General features: G+C 55.7%; 1 protein-coding gene across 5 annotated transcripts in view; it reads left to right on the top strand.

Moving 5' to 3' along the window:
- Positions 1-6,569: 6,569 nt before the first annotated feature.
- AHNAK (AHNAK nucleoprotein) overlaps positions 6,570-18,613 on the top strand; it is a 121,078-nt gene continuing 109,034 nt past the window's right edge. For 2 of the 5 annotated variants that reach the window (XM_033120804.1, XM_033120805.1), the window contains exons 1-4: positions 6,570-6,752; positions 16,658-16,759; positions 17,059-17,215; positions 17,601-17,788. In XM_033120804.1, coding sequence (XP_032976695.1) covers positions 17,059-17,215; positions 17,601-17,788 — 345 coding nt within the window. In that variant the 5' untranslated portion in view covers positions 6,570-6,752; positions 16,658-16,759. The remainder of the gene's footprint in view (positions 6,753-16,657; positions 16,760-17,058; positions 17,216-17,600; positions 17,789-18,613) is intronic. The other 3 variants (XM_033120801.1, XM_033120802.1, XM_033120803.1) reach the window with 2 other exon arrangements.

Raw genomic sequence — 18,613 nt, forward strand, 5'->3', positions numbered from 1 at the left:
ACGGCTCCCGGAGGAGGCCATAGTTTTACTCCAGTGGAATTACTGGGGTGTCCCAGGGCCTCTGCACCCCAGGGATGGTGGAGTGCGGGGATAATGGCGGTTGCTGGCTAGTAGCACTATTGACTTGAATCTCTCAGAAGAGGGAGGGAGAATTCCTTGGGCAGGTGGGACTGGTTCGGTGGCCAAGATATCGTTGGTGACTTTAGATGTTCCTGGGTTCTTTTCATTCTTGTCATCCCCTCCCCTCATGTAGCCCTGCCCATCTTTGTTTCCCTGATTTTTTCGGATTCAAAGGGAGCCTGCTGACTTGACCTTGTTTACAGTATGGGCAGGGTGCACAGAGCAGGGGCTAGCTGGTCAGTCAGGGTTTGGGGCTATTTCTGATCAGATCTCCCAGGAATGTGCCTCCTTCGACTTCCAGCTGCCCCCTCCCCTCTGCAGCAGGAGCAGCTGTCATGGGAGGGCCTCTCCCGCTGGCTCAGCCCTTTTGCAATCATCTGGCTGGCTCTGCCAGGAAGGGGGTGGATAGTGAAAATGGGCAGAGCCAAGGGGTAAGCAAGGGGACATGGCAGGGCAGGGGGAGCCGGTAGAGGGTGGGGAGGGATATGGATTTGAGGGCTGAGGGCAGAGGGGATGCCGAGGCCAGGTAGGAGTGGTGCAGGCATCTGAGCAGACCCGGGAGGCAGTTCCATGAGCTTAAGCCGTCCATCAAAGGCAGTGAGGGCTGCACTGGGGCTGGCCGCTTTCTAGGTGTGAGGGAGAGCTGGTTATAGCGGGACCCTGGCCAGTCATTCTTCAGGGAGATCCGCATTTTGCCTGACTCAGGGAGGCCACGGGTGCTTTCCTGTTAGTCTGCCTCTGTGTGGGGCCTGAGTCACCGAGTTGCCTAGGGTGTTGGCTGCCTTGTGGTGGTGTCTGTGCCCTGCTCCACCCTCTCCCGCTGGTAGGACAGGGGTTAGCAAACACACCCCTTTTATCCCACTCCCCTCCGTAGTAACTCTCCATCTCTTTGACTCAGACTGTCAGAATATCCCTCATACAGGGATTACAGGGGACCACACCAAATATTAATAACTCCTTTATTTTACCCATAGCCAAAAGAGGGGAAGTGACTTATCAAGGGCGCATGGTAGTCTGCACATTTCTTGCAGCCACTCACTGAGTCACCTCTGCTCCGAAGAAGAGCTGGAGGGTGCTTCTTTCAAAAGCTGAGGGTGTGAGCATGATGGACAAAGCACGCTAGGTTTTGGCGGCAGGGAGAGGGCGGCACTGAAGGCTGCCAGCAGGCCAGGACAGCAGGCCTGACTGGGGCAAGAAGTGTGGAAGTGGAGCAAGTCTTGGGGCAGGGTCAGCCTGAGCGATCCAAGTCCCGCGGCGAGCAGAGGGCACAGGGTGGAGAAGAGGCGGGGCTTCAAGTGACAGGAACCTCAACTATGTGGTGACTCAGGCTCTGGGCAGCCTAGGCCCTTCCTTCCCAGCTCAGCCTGATCTCCTTAAACTGGACTTGGGAAGTGTAAGCAGAGAGGATGGAGGGAAACCCGGGCTGGTCTCCCTTTCCCCCCGGGGCCTGGGGGAAAGGCAGAGGAAGTTGGAAAGGTTGAGAGAAAGGCAGATTCCAAAAATGGGGAGAGGAGGCTAGTGTTCCCCTCCCTCGGCCCCTCTCTCGGCCCCTCCCTCGCTGCTCCCCACGCCCTGCTGGGGAGGGAGCTGGCCGGGGCCTTGGCTGCTCCGTTCATTCCAGCTCCCTCCCTCGGCTGCTGTTTACAACTCCGTCGCCCCATCCCCAACTCAGTTCTCAGCTCTTCTTTTGCCGCTCCCTCCCTCCTTCCCTCCTTCACAGCCTTATTCAGGCGGGTTTTGCCACTTCTTTTCCTTAATCTGGGGTCCACCTTTCTTATTATCTTCTTGCTCCCACAGCGTCCCCACTGGCAACTCACCGGCCTCTAAGGCATCTCTCGCCGCCGCTGGGAATCCAACCATGCCCGGTGTGGCCACCTGCCCTGCTGTCCCTGCCCACTTCTGTTCCCTTGCTCTCGTCCTGACCGTCTTTCTTCGCCTTCTTTCCTCCCAGAGTCTGTACTCAAAAGCCCTGCGTCTTGTCTCTCGTTCTCTAATCAGCTGTAACTTAGGTCCTGCTTGGGCCTGAAGATTTCAGTTAGGACTGAGTGTAATGGGGGGTTGCCAGTCAGTCTCCCCGCTGTCTGGTCTGAGTAATTCAGGAACTCCTTATTTGAAGCCCGAGACCTAAATACAGGCGGGGATTTGAATTGAGCTGGAGGAGGAAGATATTACTCAGCTTCTCGTATTTTGAGTTTGGGGTTTGAGAATTGCTTAGGAAATAATAGTTTGATCCCAGAATCACCCAATTGGTTTGCTGTTCAGCTGGGAAAGATGACAGATTAGGAAGCAATGGAAGTGAATGGAGAGGGGCCTGCTGTGTTGGCAGGGAGGCTGATCTCTGGGCTGCTGTGTGTATGGCGTGGAGGTGGGGTCTGGGCGATCCCAGATCCCAGGTGGCTCAAAGGAGGGCTGACTAACAGTCATTTCTCCACTTCTAAGGCTGACGTGCCAAAGGGCCCTCATGGAGGGGAAGTCTGCTTTCAAGGAGACTGCAGACAGCACCCTTCACTTCCTTTCTGGGATCGAAGTTTAAAGGCTGTGATTACTTTTTGAGCTGTTGGCAGCTTTCTTTCCCTGTAATACGCTGATTTCAGAGAAGGGGACTGTGGAGAGAAGGGAGGGGACGGGGAATCCCCCTGGCAAGGGACCTGCCCACAGAGCGCCCCTTTGTGGTTGTTATGGAAACAGGCATAATAGGAACAAAACAGAGGCAGTCGCCTGGCAACAGAAGTCTAAGGTTTGTCACACACACCACACATACATATCAGGGAACCCCCGAGGGAATAGCCCTTCTGAGGAAGCTGGGGTATCCCAGTGATGACGAGTCCTAGAACTCACCTGGCTTTGCCAGGGAGTCTGGAGGCCTGTGAGGTGGGACTTTGCCTCTCAAGTGGGAGGGAGTGCCAGCCGGAAGGCTGAAGTCCTCCCCTGATCACTGGGTAGACCTTATTTTGACTGAAGAGTCTGACAGGTTTTCTGTGCAATGTTGGGACCAAACGGACTCCTTATAACTAAAAAATAGTGTGTGTGTGTGTGTGTGTGTGTGTGTGTGTGTCGGGGCAGGGGAGGTAGCCATGAAAATGACCTGGCAGAGAAGACATGAGCACCTGGAGAGCAGGGCTTCCATCTTGTCAAGTGTTCTGTTGTCTGCACCACCAGTAGCACCACCAGCACCAGAGGCGCCTGGCCCAGTGTTGGACGCTGTAAATGTTTGTACAGGTGCACGAGAGCCCACAGGGCAAGAATTGCTCCCTGGGGGCTGAGAGTGAGGGATGCAGGGTGCTGTTGTGAAGGCAATGACGTTTTGACGGCCAGTTTACCTGTAGTTCGTTTATTCAACAAAGTCTTCTTGATTGCTATGTGCCAGCCACCGCTCTAGCCATGAGACATACAGCAGCAAACCAGGTATCCCTGCCCTGGTGCTTAGATGCTAGTGGGAGCTGTGACTCCTGCTTCTGAGGACTTTAGGTAAATCACTAACCCTCTCTGAGACCACTTCCTCCCAGAGTGTGGGAGGATTAAATGAGGAAACACATGAAAATGCCTGCTGCAGTGTCAGATGCAGTCACCATTCAGGTAGCATTGGGGGGGGGGTGTCAGGTAGGGGGGGTTGCAGCAGTGGGCAGAAGAAGAGTTGGCAGAAATTTCTAAGTGTGTGTCTTCAATTACATCATTGAAAACGGTTGAGTTAAAAAAAAAATGTTGAAAATATTCCCTTCATCTGGGCTGAGGAGGCTGACCTACCGTGTTTCCCCGAAAATAAGACCCGGTCTTATATTAAGTTTTGCTCCAAAAGACGCATTAGGGCTTATGTTCATGGGATGTCCTCCTGGAAAATCATGCTACGGCTTATTTTCCGGTTAGATCTTATTTTCAGGGAAACACGGTAGGAAACCCAAGCTCTGGGTCCAGCAGGCCCGATCTGGTGTTTTAGGGGGAAGGGTCTTGGTTACCCCTTCTCTACATCCTATCCTACAAGGGGGCGGGAGCCAGTTCCTAGGACCACTGCCCTCCCAGTACCCCTGAATGAAGTACCTGGACAGTAATTACTGCTCTGTGGCTGCTCCAGAAAACAGCCTCTTCTGCCTTCTTCCCTGTTGACCAAGAGGGTGTCCAGAACAAACAATGGAGCATAAGCTGGCGCTGAGTCCCGGACACCAGCCTTTGCTTTTTCACTCCTGGGGGGCCAGTGGAGAACCAGCTGAGGTGAGGGCACAGCATCCACACCCTTCCCACTCTTCCTTTCCTGCCCCAGCCCCTCCCTCCAAACTCCTGCAGCCCTTTTCTTTGCAACTACCCTAGGTCTTTGTGGCATAGGTTACATACATTGTAACTATCTTTCTGAAAACCTAGGTGTAAAGCAGCTCCCATTTTAATATGCACTGGGAAAACTTGCACTTTCAGGGAACCAAATGATTCAAAAGGGGAGGGAGATACTTTGCATTGTTCCACCTTTCTGCATTATTTACATTATTCATCATATGGAGGCATTGACTTTATTTAAAACATGTCAACAAGGATTATCTGACTTGTAGCATTACAGGCCACTTTAGTTTGTCTGTATTCTTGGTTCTTGCTCCATATTTAAAACGCTGAATAAATGTTATTTCAAAGGACATAAAAATTTAAAAGCCATTGGTAAAGGAAATAATTAGCTCTTGGTTTTAATTTCTTAAAAGCATCCCAAAGTTGAGAAGTTTAGATTTTTTGAAGTAGGTAGGTATTACCGTGTTTCCCCGAAAATAAGACCTAGCCGGACAATCAGCTCTAATGCGTCTTTTGGAGCAAAAATTAATATAAGACCCGCTATAAGACCGGGTATAATATAACATAATAAGACCAGGTCTTATATTAATTTTTGCTCCAAAAGATGCATTAGAGCTGATTGTCCGGCTAGGTCTTATTTTCGGGGAAACACAGTAGGAAAGGGGTGCAGAACAAAGGCGATTCTTCAGAAAGTCTGGTCAACGACTATGCTGATGATGTGTGTGGTGGGGACTGCCTCTGCTGTGGGTTTGAGTCACTAGCTGGGTGTGTGTGTGTGTGTGTGTGTGTGTGTGTGTGAGAGAGAGAGAGAGAGAGAGAGAGAGAGAGAGAGAGAGAAGAAAATGCTGGTGCACAGCTCTGTTTTCTCTGTGTCTTTGCATGTCCATGCCTGTCTGAATGTCTACACATGTGTCTCCTCCACCTTTCTGGGCCCATTATATGAGTCTGCATGTCTCTGGCTCCCATTGCTGTCTCTTCCCTCCCCCACGGCCTGCACCCTGTGCCGGTAACTGGACCTGGGACACAGCCCCCAGGGCTGGCAGCAGAGTTGGCTGCTGGGTATTTTTAGCCTGTAAACATGTTTGCCATTTCAGAGGACAGGGCCTCTGGTCTCAGCCCCAGCCCACTCATGATCCTGCAGCAAGGGGGTGCTCCTGCCCAGGCGGGTTTTCTCAGGTCCCCAGCCTGGGGTCTCCCTTCCCCAGCATTTGAGAAGGAAAGAAAACTGGCTTGATGTGAGCAGTGGGTCACCTAGGAAGGAGGACGGAGGATTCGTGGGGGAGAAAGGAATGGAGGTGTGGAGGGGGGGTTGTAGCCAGAAGGACCCCACACCCCATCATTAAGCATTTAATAAAATCTCCATGCAGTTGGAAGTGGCTGTGGGAAATGGCTGTAAATTTGGAAACAAAGCGTCCTGCAAGTGGGGAGGTGGGGGAGGGGCTCAGAGAAAGGCTCTGAGAAGGAATGGGCAGGTAGAGGACAGGCCAGAGCTATGGCTTCCCTCAGGGACTCTGGAGAGGGAGGTGGCAGCCTGGGCTGTGCTTCCAAAGGCTGGCAGGCCTGACTCCTGTGTCACTGCAGCAGCCCAAGCAGCATGATTGTGACAGGGCACTGGTGACCCTGGTCCAGGAGGTGAGGCCAGCGTCTGTAGGCTGGTTCTGTGGGGGCAGGGGCAGAGGGGCACCTAGAAAGAGGCAAGGTGAGAAATGGGCACGCCTGCTTGGAGACTGGGGCCTAGGATTTGAAGTCTAGTTGCGTGTGTTGAGAGAAAACTCAAAAGGCCCCTGTCAAGCTGGAGGTCGCGGCTGAATCACCCAAGCCCTCCCAGCCGCTTTCTGAACCCCTTGGTCCTTCCTGCAAAATGTTCTGATTCGCATTTCCAGCTGCGAGGACGAGCCTCAGGGAGCTCCGACGAGTTTCTTGAGGGTGAAGCCACACATGGCATATGTTGGAGGTAGATCCAGGGCTGAGCTAGTACAAGGGGAAGGGATGGGGGGTGGGTGGGGTAGACAGAATTTCGGGCGTGCGTGCCCCTCGTCCCTGTGCTCTCGCCCCCCGCCACCCCCAAGCAGCCTGCTCCCGGTCCCTCCAGAGTCGCCCGGGCTAGCTCGTCCCAGTCCCACTCCGGCCCCGCCCGGCCCCGCCCTCTCCCCACATCTCGGGGCAGACCCGCCCGCCCCAGCCGGAGTTACAAGAGCCGCCTCCGCGCAAGGGGGCCCGGCCACTCGGAGCAGCTCCGCCGCGGGGACTGCACCACCCGCCCTGCCGGACCCGCCCCGACCGGGGCTCGCCGCCTGCAACAGCCGCAGCACCGCGACCTCGGGCCCTGCGCGGGCCATGGCTGTGCCCTAGGGCTGAGCGCGCAGGTAGGGGCGTCCCGCGCACAGCGGCGCGGTCTGGGAACGGGAGACCGGGAACTGGCGAGGGGAGGTGGGTAGCAGGGCTTGGGCGAGGCGCTTTGGTGGGTGTCACTGTGAGGATTCAAACAATTTGGAACAAGCTGGGCACCCCGGGGCCGCGCAGGGAGTCGACGCGTCGCTCACTGGGAGCCTAGCTCTGGCTCCGGAGTTGGAGCACAAGTTGGGCAAAGTTGGAAAATCGCTCCGAAACGTGCTTTGCTCCAGTCTATATTTCTCTTGAGGGATGATTTCGGCCCCAGTGCAAAGCAGGGCTTCGCGCTCCAGGCCTGGTGGCTCTCGATGGCCCCGTCCCACCCCTCCCTCTCCCTGGGGCGGTGGCTCAGCGCACTGATCCGCTGCTATTCCATGTTTATTGGAGAAGTTTCCGAGATCGCCGCCGCGGCCCCTGGAACCCTACGGGCGCGCTCCACTGTCCCTCCCAGCTCCCCACACCTCCGCCCCGAACTCGCGACCCGAGTTCTCCCGGCCCCACCCAGTTCGGTACAACAGGCCTTTCCCTCACTTGCTGCTGGCGGCCCCCTCAGTCCTCCTCCAGCTGCCCCACCCTAGTCTTGCCCCTCTGTGTGCCCCGCTCCCGAAAACTCCCTTCTCCCTTTAGGGCCGCGGAGCCTGGAGTTTGCAGCGCGCCTCCCAGCGGCACGGGTGGGAGTGGGGGTGGGGGACTTAATTAGGGAGATTCCTGCATTGGGGTGGATGGGTGGGGGCGCTGCGCTGAGGCACAGCCCCCCGGACCGCCCCTTCCCTTCGGAGGCGGTGCTCTCTCCCCCACCCCACTCCCAAACCCGTCCGGGCGGGATGGCCCCCGCCCCAGCGCCTGGATTGGCGCCAGCAGCCTGAGGAATGTGGTGGTTGGAGCCGGTGACTAATTCAAACCAGAACTCGGGGAGGAGTGGTGAGGGGCAAAGGGGAGGGGGAAGGGGCTGTGTGTGGGAGGTGGGGGCAGGAGCCGGGCTCCGCGTAGGAGGAAGGCTGAGCTGCTCTCTCTGCAGCCCTCCACTTGAGCAGTGCGCCCCAGGAGAGTGCCGGGGGGCCAAGTCCTGCCGTGGAGTTTCAAAGGCAGTGTGCTTAGGGTGTGTTCGAACTATGTTATGTAAGGCTTTCGCATGCTGGGAGAGGGTGTGCAATATACGAGGGCCTGGCCCTTCCCTGGCAGCGCTGGGCACCCCCTGCAGTGCCAGGGCCCGGGATGTGGGGGCGCAGCCCCTTGGCGCCGCTGGCCGAGTGGGACACGTGGAGTTTGAGGAGGTCTGGCTGTGCCCTTTGTGTGGGAGGGGAGCGGAGTGGGCAGGTAGAGAATCTCAGCTCTAGCTGGGCCCGAGCAGCAAGTGGGCGACGTATCTGGTGCCTCTGCGCGGTGTGACCACAGAGAATTGTGTGCGTTGTGTGTGGTCACACTTTTCACAGGGTGGGGCCACGGAGAAGTGGTAGTGAGGTGCCCCCAGGGAGCCTGCAGTCTCTGCTGAGTGCCTTGATCTGTGGAGTGGATTTGTGGAAAGGCAGGACTGGTTCTTCCCATGGCAGTGGGGTCCTTAACATGACCTGGACTTTAATGGGTGAAAAGGGACCCAGATATTTACCTTTGTGCCCCCAGCACAAGGCTGAGCTCCCAATAATTGGTTTTGAAAGTTTCCTCTATTAGAATCCAGCCTCTGGTTGCAGGCATCACATGCCCCCTGTCACAGCCGAGCGCAGGAGCGGGGTTGGGGTGATTCTGGGGGATGCAGTGATTCCTGGGGGGCTGTGGTGACCGGGGAAGGCAAGGGAGTGGGGAGGGGAGGAGGGAGAGATAGAAAAGGCCTTGAAAGGGTTTTATGGCCTTCACACCTGTGCTAGGTCTAAATTGGGGGAGTAGATTCTGCTTTCTCACCGCTCTCTCTTCCCCTGCCTGCCAGGAGGGAAACCCCTGGGGCAGGGTGTGGCCCTCACGTCCTCTCTGAAGCTGAATGGGGAAGCTTCCTTCTTGGCCCACTGGGATGACAGGCTGGGCCAGCACGTGGGTGGTGAGTGTGCAGAGGTGCAGAGTGGGGAGCAGAGGGAGCCCCAGGCTTAGGGGGCACTGCCCTCCTTGCTGTGAGCTGTGGGATGAGGGAGGGTGGGAGAGAACCTGGGACCGTTGAGAGCTGGGCTAGCAGAGGACACAGGGTCTGGGGGGTTGGAGATGGAGACTGGAAGGCGTCTCTAAAGGTCTGTCCTTAAGAATACTGATCAGAGAAGAGGACTCACAGGGAGCCACATAAATCACGCGGGGCTTGGTGCTGCCAATACGGAGCCTACAGCAGTGATTCAGGGGCTCTGGTCTGGGCAGCTCCTTGAAGAGCTAACCTCACCGAGCTAAGGACTTGCACCAGCCAACCTTGGTTCAGGGAGTGAGGCTATAGGTCCAGGGCCCAGGGTAGAAAAAAGAGTGAATCATGGGAGACCGTGAGGGAGGAGGCCAGCATTGGTAAAGGGCAGGGAACGGGCTGGGGGTCCCCGGGTCACCTCAGCCCCAGGGAGGCCCTGGGTGGAGGTGCCTGGGCACTGCCAGGCTGGATTTTTTGGCTCAACTTGGAATTGGCTGGCTAGTTCTGGCAGAGCACAGCACCCAGAGCCTGAGGAGCTGGTTTGAGGGGTTGGGGCAAAGCTGTGGGGGTGGAGGGGTGTGTGGGGTTCTGGGGTGTGGTCACCACCTTCCTCAGAACTTGGGAACCGCCTGGGGACAGAAAGAGGGGCCGACTGGGAGAGCTAGTCTGAGTCCCGACAGGAACTCTCCCCATGCTGGCTCTCTCCCCCCACCACTCCCCCCAGCTGCCCCCAAGTTTCTCTCCCTGGAACTGGGCTGACCACGTGGAAGGGAGGTGGCCACTGGAGAGGGTTTAGAACGTTCTGTTTCGTTGGTGGTGAGGGTCTAGGGCTCTCTCTTTGTCCCCATGGCTTCTCCCAGGCGCCCAGGGAGCTGCCATCACCTCAGGCTCAGGGCTCCGTGGGTGGGCTACAGCAGGGTTCTGCAGGCATGCATGTCTTGGTGGGGCCCCTTTTCCTTCCTGCTGGCCTTAGTTCCCATCAGCAGGGGCTGGGCTGTTGTAGCTGGTGGTCCTGAGTCCAGGGGTTGATGTTTCACTGTGGCTTTGGGTCACTGTCTTGTCACAGCAGCGAGATGTGTGTTACTACCTGTGAGAGGGTGTCCCTCTGTCTGTGCACTTGCATTGCAGTGGGCCTGGATGTGTCATCTCTGCTTGTGTCGCGATTATGGGGCAGGGGAAAGTGATGGGACTCTACCCTGGTGGTGGAGGTTTCATGGAGGCTGCAGGTAAGGATTGAAGTACATTTCTCCCCCCTGGACAGGTTCCGGGTCCTGGAGTTTGTGTCCAGAGGCTGGAAAGAGGGCAAGGACAGGTCTGGGATTGAGGCCCCAGCCTGCTGTGCTGGCAGACCGAAGAGTTGCACACGGTGGTCAGGGAAGGGCATCCTGCCCTGTCCCCTGGGGCCAGGAGCGGAGGTTCTAGGGGAAGGGGAAGTGCCTGGAGCTGATCCGGGCTTGGCCTCATGTCCTGGCTGGGGTGGGGGCGGCTCTTTGGCAGCTGAGTGCCCTGCACTGGCGTGGCCTGGCCGCTGGGTGGAGAGCTGGGCTGCGGTGGGGGCCATAGTTGGGGCATCCAGTGGGGCCAGTGGGCAGCTTTCAAGCTGTAATCTGCCCCCAGGGAGAGACAGTGTGTTCTTCGCCCTGCTTACCTGCTCCCCGTGGGGGGCCACCCACAGAGTTGGTAGCTGAATCCCTGTGGTCCTGGGTGAAGATGCAAGGTTCCCTGGCTCTGTGGCCAGGTGTGGGGACTTCCTGCTGGAGGCTGTAGTGCTGCCACCCCCCTCACAAAGAGGGGGGGAGTCCCTTTTGGTCAGGGGAGGAAGCGGGAAGCTCCCTCCGCACTGAAAGTGAGAACTGGGAACTCCTGGGTTTCGGAGCAGCTCACAGAGGGAGTGGGAGGAAGCTAGCACGGCGGGGGAGAGAAATAGGAAAAGGGGGCTGGGTGGAGCCCAGCAAGCAGCTGGCTGGCTGGGGTATGGGTGGGGCTGGGGCTGGAGGTGTAGAAAACTTCAGCCTGATGGTGAGGGGTGGAGAGGGCTGGAGATGAGGACTGGGAAAACTTCCTCCTGGTGAGTTGTAGGCTGGACAAGGGAGCAAGATAGGCCGGTGCGCACAGATGGAGAGAGGCAGAGAGCCTGGGCACTAGGTTAACAGGTATAGGTGCTCTCCATGATGGGCGGGGCCTGGGGCTGCCCCAACAGGTGTCTGTGTGAGCGGGTGAAGGCAGTGGCTGTGGGCCTGCTCTGGGCTCTGAAGAATGGGGGATGGGCTGACAAACAGCTCTGTGTGCACACACCTTTGTGTGTCTTTCTCTGAATGTCCTCCATTACCCATGTCGCCTGTGTCTTGCAAGGTGTTCTAATTCTCCCTGATAACTCCACCTTCCCCCCCACACACGTCCCATTCAAGTTGAAATTGCTCCCTACTCCACCCCCATGTACCACCAGAATCAGCTGAGTGTAAAAGTTCTTGCTTCCAGCTTAGGCTCTGGAGACGACTGTGCAGTTCTACTCCAGTTAAAATAGGACCGGGTTTTTGTTTGTGTGTTTGTTTGTTTGTTTGTTCCCAGACAGGGGTCTGGTGGCTGCAAACATGGAGGTCTATTTGGAGGCGTAGGCCCCGGAAGAGCTCTACTTCTGGGTTTCTCTGGGAAGAGGGTCTGCCTGTCATGACTGTTCCCATTTCCCAGGAGTGGAAATGTTTGCCTTGCCCTGTCAGTGCCCTGTTCTAGAGGGGGGATAATTCTCTGGGCCTTCACCTGCTGGGGCCGAAGAGAGTCTACAGGTGAGCTGGGTTCTGGGCAGCTCAGGATTTTTGACCCGTGGGGACATGAGCCTCAGAACCCAAAGTTCCCTCAGATCCTGGGCTCCGGGGTGCCTGGGACGTTGCCCATTCTGGGTTTGCTGTCCCCAGGCTGGACCAGGACGAGGCCCATCTTCCTGTGGGTGTGTCTCTCTGATTCTCACTCTGCCCCCCTCCAGCACAGATTTCTTTCTTCTGTTTATCTCCCTTGGGCATCTTGCTCTGTGGTTTCTCATCCTGTGTGTGTATTTATTTGTGCCTTCGTCCCCCTACCTGGGTAAAGACCGCATCAGAGGACCCCAGGCTTGCATTTCAACCCTGTCTCGTACTTGGGCAAATCATCTTACCTCTGGGCCCGTTTTCTGCATCTCTAAAGTAAGGATATTAATTTTTAATCACATAGGGTTGTTTGGGGATTGAATGAGACCCCAGGCATGGAACTAGAGCACCGTGCCTGGCACAGCATAGGCGTGCCACAAAATTCTCTTCTAACTTATTGGAGATTTTCTTTCAATGTGGAGCTTTCTCTTCCTCTTTGATGTCTAGTGAGTGGTTATGAGAGTAGATTGCGCCTCTGGGTGTGTCTCTCTTTTCTTTGAACACCCCAACCCCTTGTTCTGATTGTAAACGTTTGGGGCTTCCCTTTGGTGGCATTTTCTAGCTCTGATGGTGAGTCATTTCATTTTCCTCGGCATGGGGACTGCTTCTCCCTGGCCTGTGTATACGGTGGTGTTGGCTCACTTTTGTGCAGGATACTGTGCAGGGTGGACATTTCATTGCTGGTGGTGTCCTCACTGTGGCTGGGAGTGCTTGTCTCTGCCTTGGAGTGGCGCTTCTTGTGTCCAGCCGGTGCTGGATGGATGGAGGTGCGAACTCGTGCTTCTCCGGTGTCCATCTTGTCTTCAGGTTTGGGGCATACAGGCATTGAGGACATGAGCCTTTCTCTTGGGGAGCATGTGTGTATCAGTTCTTGTCATCTCGTCACTGATGCTGGCTGCAAGCCTATCTTGGACTGCTGCAGCAATTAGGCTGGGCCCTTCCCTGGCTGTCTTCCTATTCCTACTGGCTTTTGGGAAGAAGGGACTCTGTTCCCTGGGGCCAGTGGGGAAGGATGCTCCTTTGGAGGTCACATCTGGTGGAGACCCTCCGCCCAGGGCAAATAGCCTGCTTCCCGGGTCTGTCCGAGTGTTAACCCCAATCTCCAGAGGTGGTATGGGCAGAGCCCTGCTGCTCTCTCTGCACATCTTCTTTGCAGATTTTTGTTTGTTTGTTTTTAAGGAGGGCGCAGCTCACAATGGCCCACGTGGAGATCCAACTGGTAACCTTGGTGTTGTTAGCACCCCGCTCTAACCAACTGAGCTAACTGGCCAACCCCTCTTTGCAGTTTTGAATCGACAGGACAGTCTTTTTCTTTTTCTTTTAATTTTTATTGGGGAATATTGGGGAACAATGTGTTCCCTATTGGGGAACACTATTGGGGAACAGTGTGTTTTTCCAGGACCCATCAGCTCCAAGTCAAGTCGTTATTTTCAATCTGGTTGCGGAGGGCGCAGCTCACTGGCTCATGTGGGAATCGAACTGGCGACCATGCTGTTATGAGCACTGCGCTCGAACCACTGAGCCAACCGGCCGCCCCGGACAATCTTTTTCTTCTTGCTGCTTCTGGTGTGAATTACACTTTGTCCCTGCAGTCTCAGATGTGTGCCCTCTCAGCCTTGCAGCTGGAGTGGCTACACCGTCTCACTCCTGTTCTGCCCTTCAAGCCGCCCTCTGCTTTAGAAGGTCTCCACTGCAGCCCTGCTCGTCCCTTCACCAAGGATACTGTGAGCCAGTGTCGGGTGGAGCACGGTGGGCAGCCAGCAGGCCTGGGTTCAGGGCCTCAACACTCGTCTAGTCTCGCCTCTGGACCTCACTTTCCCCAGGTGTAAATAGCCGGCAGTGCTGTGCCAGAGATCTCTCGGCAGTGGTGGAAATGTGTCTGCACTGTCTAATATGGTAGCCGTGTGTGATTTTTGAGCTCTTGAAATATGACTACTGCAACCAATAAACTAAAATTTTAATTTAATTTCAGTTAATTTAAATTTAAATAGCTACATGATGTACCATGTTGGATGGCACAGCTTTAAGCTTTCTTCTAGCTCCAAAGGCTTAGGATACTTGGCTGAATATGCAGAATTCCCCAGAGCTCCAAAGACCCTGTTTTTGGTAGCAGCAGGGTAGAGCCCCCGCCCCGGGGCAGCCTGGCTTTCCCTGACTTGTATGGGAGAAGGAAGGACCAGCCAGGCTCCAGGGGTGGGCAAGACTGAGTGCTGGGACCCAAATGCAGAGAACAGGCCCTTGCCACCATGGCTTGGAATCCCCTATCAGCAGCCCCATGTCTGGCTATCTGAGTGGCTCAGATCAGATGAAAGAAGAGGGGAATCCTTTGTGGCTGTGCCAGGAGGCCACTAAACCAGAGCAGACTGGGGGTGGGGTGTTTGGCACCCTGCTAGGGCCAACCTGCAGCCTCAGGTTCAATGCCTCTGTTCTCACAGGCTGTGGACCCTTCTCTACTCAGCACTGCCTTCTCCCCTCTTCATTAGCAGCGTAGGTCCAGGCATGCAGCAAGTCCTTCCTGAGCCTCCCAGCTGTGCTTCCAGGAGCTCCTGGCCTGGGGCTGCCTCCCAGGGAGCTGGCAGGGAAGTTGACCGTCTATGTTCCCTGGAGACCCAGCCCCACTGGCACTGGGGGTCTAGCCTGTGAAGTACTTTGTCGATGGGTTTTAGGTGTGACTCTTAGCATGTTTGGAGCTGTTGTGGCCTCAGTGATTCATTGGGGAAGGAGGGAAGGTGGGGCCTAGATGTGGGCGAGGGTGAGCTCGCTCTCTCCCTTTGAAGGCTGCTGGCTCAGCACCAGGATGTTGGGCTGAGAGGATGCTGGGCTGAGAGAGGGAGCCCCCCGCTCAAGGAGGAAGAGAAGGGTGCCAGGGTGATCAGTGGCTTCCGAGGTCTGAGAAGCCCTCAGGCTGGAAGGCTTTTTCCTTCCCTGCCCTGCCCTGCCTTGTCTGCAGGGCTGGCTTCTCGGTGCCAGGGAGGCACCATTTAAGTTCCAGCTCTGCTGTTTCACGCTGGAAAGGGTCAGTGGGACTTCCTGTAGCTCCTCCTCTGCCTGTTGGGAAGGGAGGAGGTGTTGCCCCAGCAGCACCTGTGCTGATGAGGAGACGCATCGTTAATACCGCAGGTGTGAGTTCAGGCGATGCGGGGCCAGGGGTCCATTTGGCTGTCTTCACCGGAGTTGTGTTCTGCTCCACATTGGAACTGCTAAGTGTCTATGAGTTTCCAAGCAACACAATCAGGTCCTTAGACGCAAACTACTGTGCTTCCCCGAAAATGAGACCTAGCCAGACAATCAGCTCTAATGTGTCTTTTGGAGCAAAAATTAACATAAGACCTGGTCTTATATTATACCTGGTCTTATAGTAAAATAAGACCGGGTCTTACATTAATTTTTGCTCCAAAAGACACATTAGAGCTGATTGTCCGGCTAGGTCTTATTTTCGGGGAAACACGGTAGCACCTTCAAGACCCCGTTTATATTTCATTACCTCCATAGGTCTCCCAAACCTTCTGGAACGTTCTGAGGCTAAATTGGTCACACCCTGAGCACCTTGCTCATAATTTATATTCGGGACAGGAACTGAGTCCTTTAAATCTCCATATCTGGCACATGGAGTGCATTCAGTAAATGTTTAGAGAATGCATGAGTCAAGTTAGGCAATAATCTAACGCGGTGTATAATTCGGTGCTGGGCTGAGCTGCGTCTGTCCCTCGCTACTTTGCTCTGCAGGGTCCAGTACAATGTGGGCCGTGCACAAGGTGATCCAGTACGCATGTATTTATTGACTGGTTGACTCATTTCTGGATGTAAACTGCTTTAGGGCGGGGCCCTGGGCGAGGTGCTCCATGATTTATAGCGTCCCCCACACAGATCCACAGACATGCTTCTGGATGACTCTGCGGCTGGCATTTTGTGTGGGTGGCTGTAGGCCGTGGCTGTATCCTGAGTTCTGCCCGCTGTTTTCCTGGGGCTGCTCTCCTGCTGACAGCCCCTCCTGTGGCCAGAGGGGCGTCTTTGCTCCTGAGTGCCCGCACCTATGGGGGCCTGGCTCAGGGCCCAGCGTGGGCAGCCAGATGGGCCCTGACTCACCACGTCCCTGAGGCAGCTCAGCTGGACTCCAGCCTCTTGGGCTGGGGCCAGTGCCTTGGCGGGGGCTGGGGTTCCCTTTGTTCAGCTGCTGCCTGTGGCAGGGCTTGTGGAGCTCCCAACTGGCTAGGGTCCTCCTAGTCCTGAGGACTGGGTGACCCAGAGTCACTATTTGTCACCACAGTTCCTGCTTTCAGGCCTCCCAGTGGCCCCCAGTGCTGGAGACACTGAGGAGCCTCTGTCCTCTGAGGAGTCTCACATGGTTAAAGCTGCAGACCTGATATAACGTAGGGGAAAGAGGTACAGACTCGGGTGTGAGCCCAGGCGTTGTTCCCTTATTGTGGATGCGGGGCAAATTGGCTTCTGAATCTCAATCTGTCCACCTGTAAAATGGGGACAGTAACATCTCCCTCCTGAAGCTGGTATAAAGATCCAAATGAGAATGCATGTCGAGAGGCTCCTGTGCACCAGAGCTTTTCATATGTGCTTTCTCTCTTCTTCAGTCCTCGTGGAAATCCTTTGTTATCTCCATTTTCTCAGATGAGAAATTGAATGACTTATCCAGGGTCACACAGCTGGAAGGGTGCAGAGCCAGGATTTGATTCTGAGTCTGGCCTCTAAACACCCTTTCCATGCTCCCAGACTGGAGAGTCATGTATGAATGGAATTGATGACAGTAGTGGGGGGCAGGGCTTTGGCCTGGCCTGGAGAACAGAATATCCAGGCATCCTTTGTGTGGCTGCTGGTCGGGGCTGCTGGAACAAGCAGTTGTTGAGTGTGGACATCATTGTGAACTTTTCTCTAGGCTGTGTGACCGAGATTCCCTGCGAGAGAGACTGAGGAGAGGACAGAAAGGAGGGGCGGGCTCCTGGCAAGGCATTCGCTCCTGAACAGAGTCCTGCTAAAGGTCAGGAGGAGGGAGGGTGATGAGAGAGGTGGAGGTGCTGGGATGGGGAAGGTGGAGAACCCCGGGTGGCATTGGGAGGCAGGGCTTGGGTGGAAGGGATGTGAGGGGCTGGTGACCTCAGAAGCCGCTTGCATCCACTTTCTATCTTTCCTGCTGCCCCTTGAAACACGGTAGGTACCTGGGGGACAGTGCTCCATCCCCGCGGAGTCCACAGCACCCGAGATCCCTGGCTTTCTCATACTCTCATTGCTGTGCCTTGCACCCCACTGTCCTCAGCTCATCCCCTTCCCTCATCCCAGATGGAGAAGGAGGAGGAGACGACCCGGGAGCTGTTGCTGCCCAACTGGCAGGGCAGCGGCTCCCATGGGCTGACCATTGCCCAGAGGGACGACGGCGTATTTGTGCAGGAAGTGATGCAGAATTCCCCTGCGGCCCGCACTGGGGTGGTCAAGGAGGGTAAGTCATCTCGGTGTCGGCTGGGTGCTGGGTTGGGGTAGGTGAGGGTGGAGGGACGGGCAGGGGGCAGGCAGAAGTGGGCACGTGGCTGGGGAGGACCTGGTCCCAGTGCCATCAGGATGGTCAGTACCCAGGTCCTGCCTTCTTGTCTGTCACTTGCTCACTGTCCTCAGGGTAGATGGTCATGTAGGGTGGTGGAGACATAATCCTCGATTTCAACTTCCACTCACAAGCTCTTGCCAATGTGGGCAAATCAGTTTTTTCATCTATACAAAGCGTTGCAGGGTGGTCGTGACATGCATGAAATGCAAGTCAGTTCGTGTGCGGAGCACGCAGTGGTTGGTTGTTTTTCCCTGAGACCTGCTTCTTGTTCCTCCCTGCTCAGGGGACCAGATTGTGGGTGCCACCATCTACTTTGACAACCTGCAGTCGGGCGAAGTGACCCAGCTGCTGAGCACCATGGGGCACCACACCGTGGGTCTGAAGCTGCACCGTAAGGGGGACCGCTCCCCTGAGCCTGGCCAGACCTTCACCCACGAAGTCTTTAGCTCCCACAGCTCCGAAGTGGTTCTGGTGAGTGAGTGCCTTGCCAGCCTGTCTGCGCCTAGAGCTCCCCCTGGTCACGCCGACCTGCTGGCCCCACTTCCTGAGTCTTCTGTCTGCCCACTGGAACTCTCTTGTCATTCCTTCTCCTAATTTCACCCCCTCTGTCTCTCTGTTGAGCCAGCCTATCTGTTCTTATTCACGTGTGGCATGTGGCTGACGCAGCCCCGGAAAGTCTTCTGTCAGTCTCTTCCCAGTGCCATGGCGTGGGAACCGACTCATGCTGTCTGGTCCTAGATGCCAGGAGGAAGGTCGGCTGCTTTGCCAGAATCTTTGAAATGATTTCACAGGTGCCCAGCTCTGCCTCACAGACCATTTTTCCTCTCCCAGAGGCCTGGACTCGTCTGTGAGTCAGACCCTGGGCAGCAAAGTGCCTGAGGGACATTCCCCTGATCCTTCTGACAGCTTGTTTATGTGACAATTAATGGGTCCTCAGAGTGGAAGTGTTCAAGCACAATCAGTCTCAACAAATCCTTTCCAGGGGTCCTTGGGAGGATTCCCCTCCCGATTAAACAAACACGCCAGGGAGTTGAGAGCCAAGAGCCTCAGAGTGAAGTCAGCACAGAGCTGGTTGCCTGGAGGCGTCCCCGGTACTTGACAGGCAGATTTGAGTCTAGAATTGATTGTAAATCTTTCTCCTAGACCACGTAGTCCAGGAGTCTACACCCTGCCCCATGACTTTTGCTTACCAGGGTTTCCCCAAATGATTTCTGATTTCCTCCTGTGATGTGACTGTCAATCCCATTTTTGTCAGCCCCCCTGTGCTGTGCCCCAGGAAGCTCTGTGGACCTCCAT

Source organism: Rhinolophus ferrumequinum, chromosome 11, assembly GCF_004115265.2.
Source record: "Rhinolophus ferrumequinum isolate MPI-CBG mRhiFer1 chromosome 11, mRhiFer1_v1.p, whole genome shotgun sequence".
Lineage (NCBI taxonomy): Eukaryota > Metazoa > Chordata > Mammalia > Chiroptera > Rhinolophidae > Rhinolophus > Rhinolophus ferrumequinum.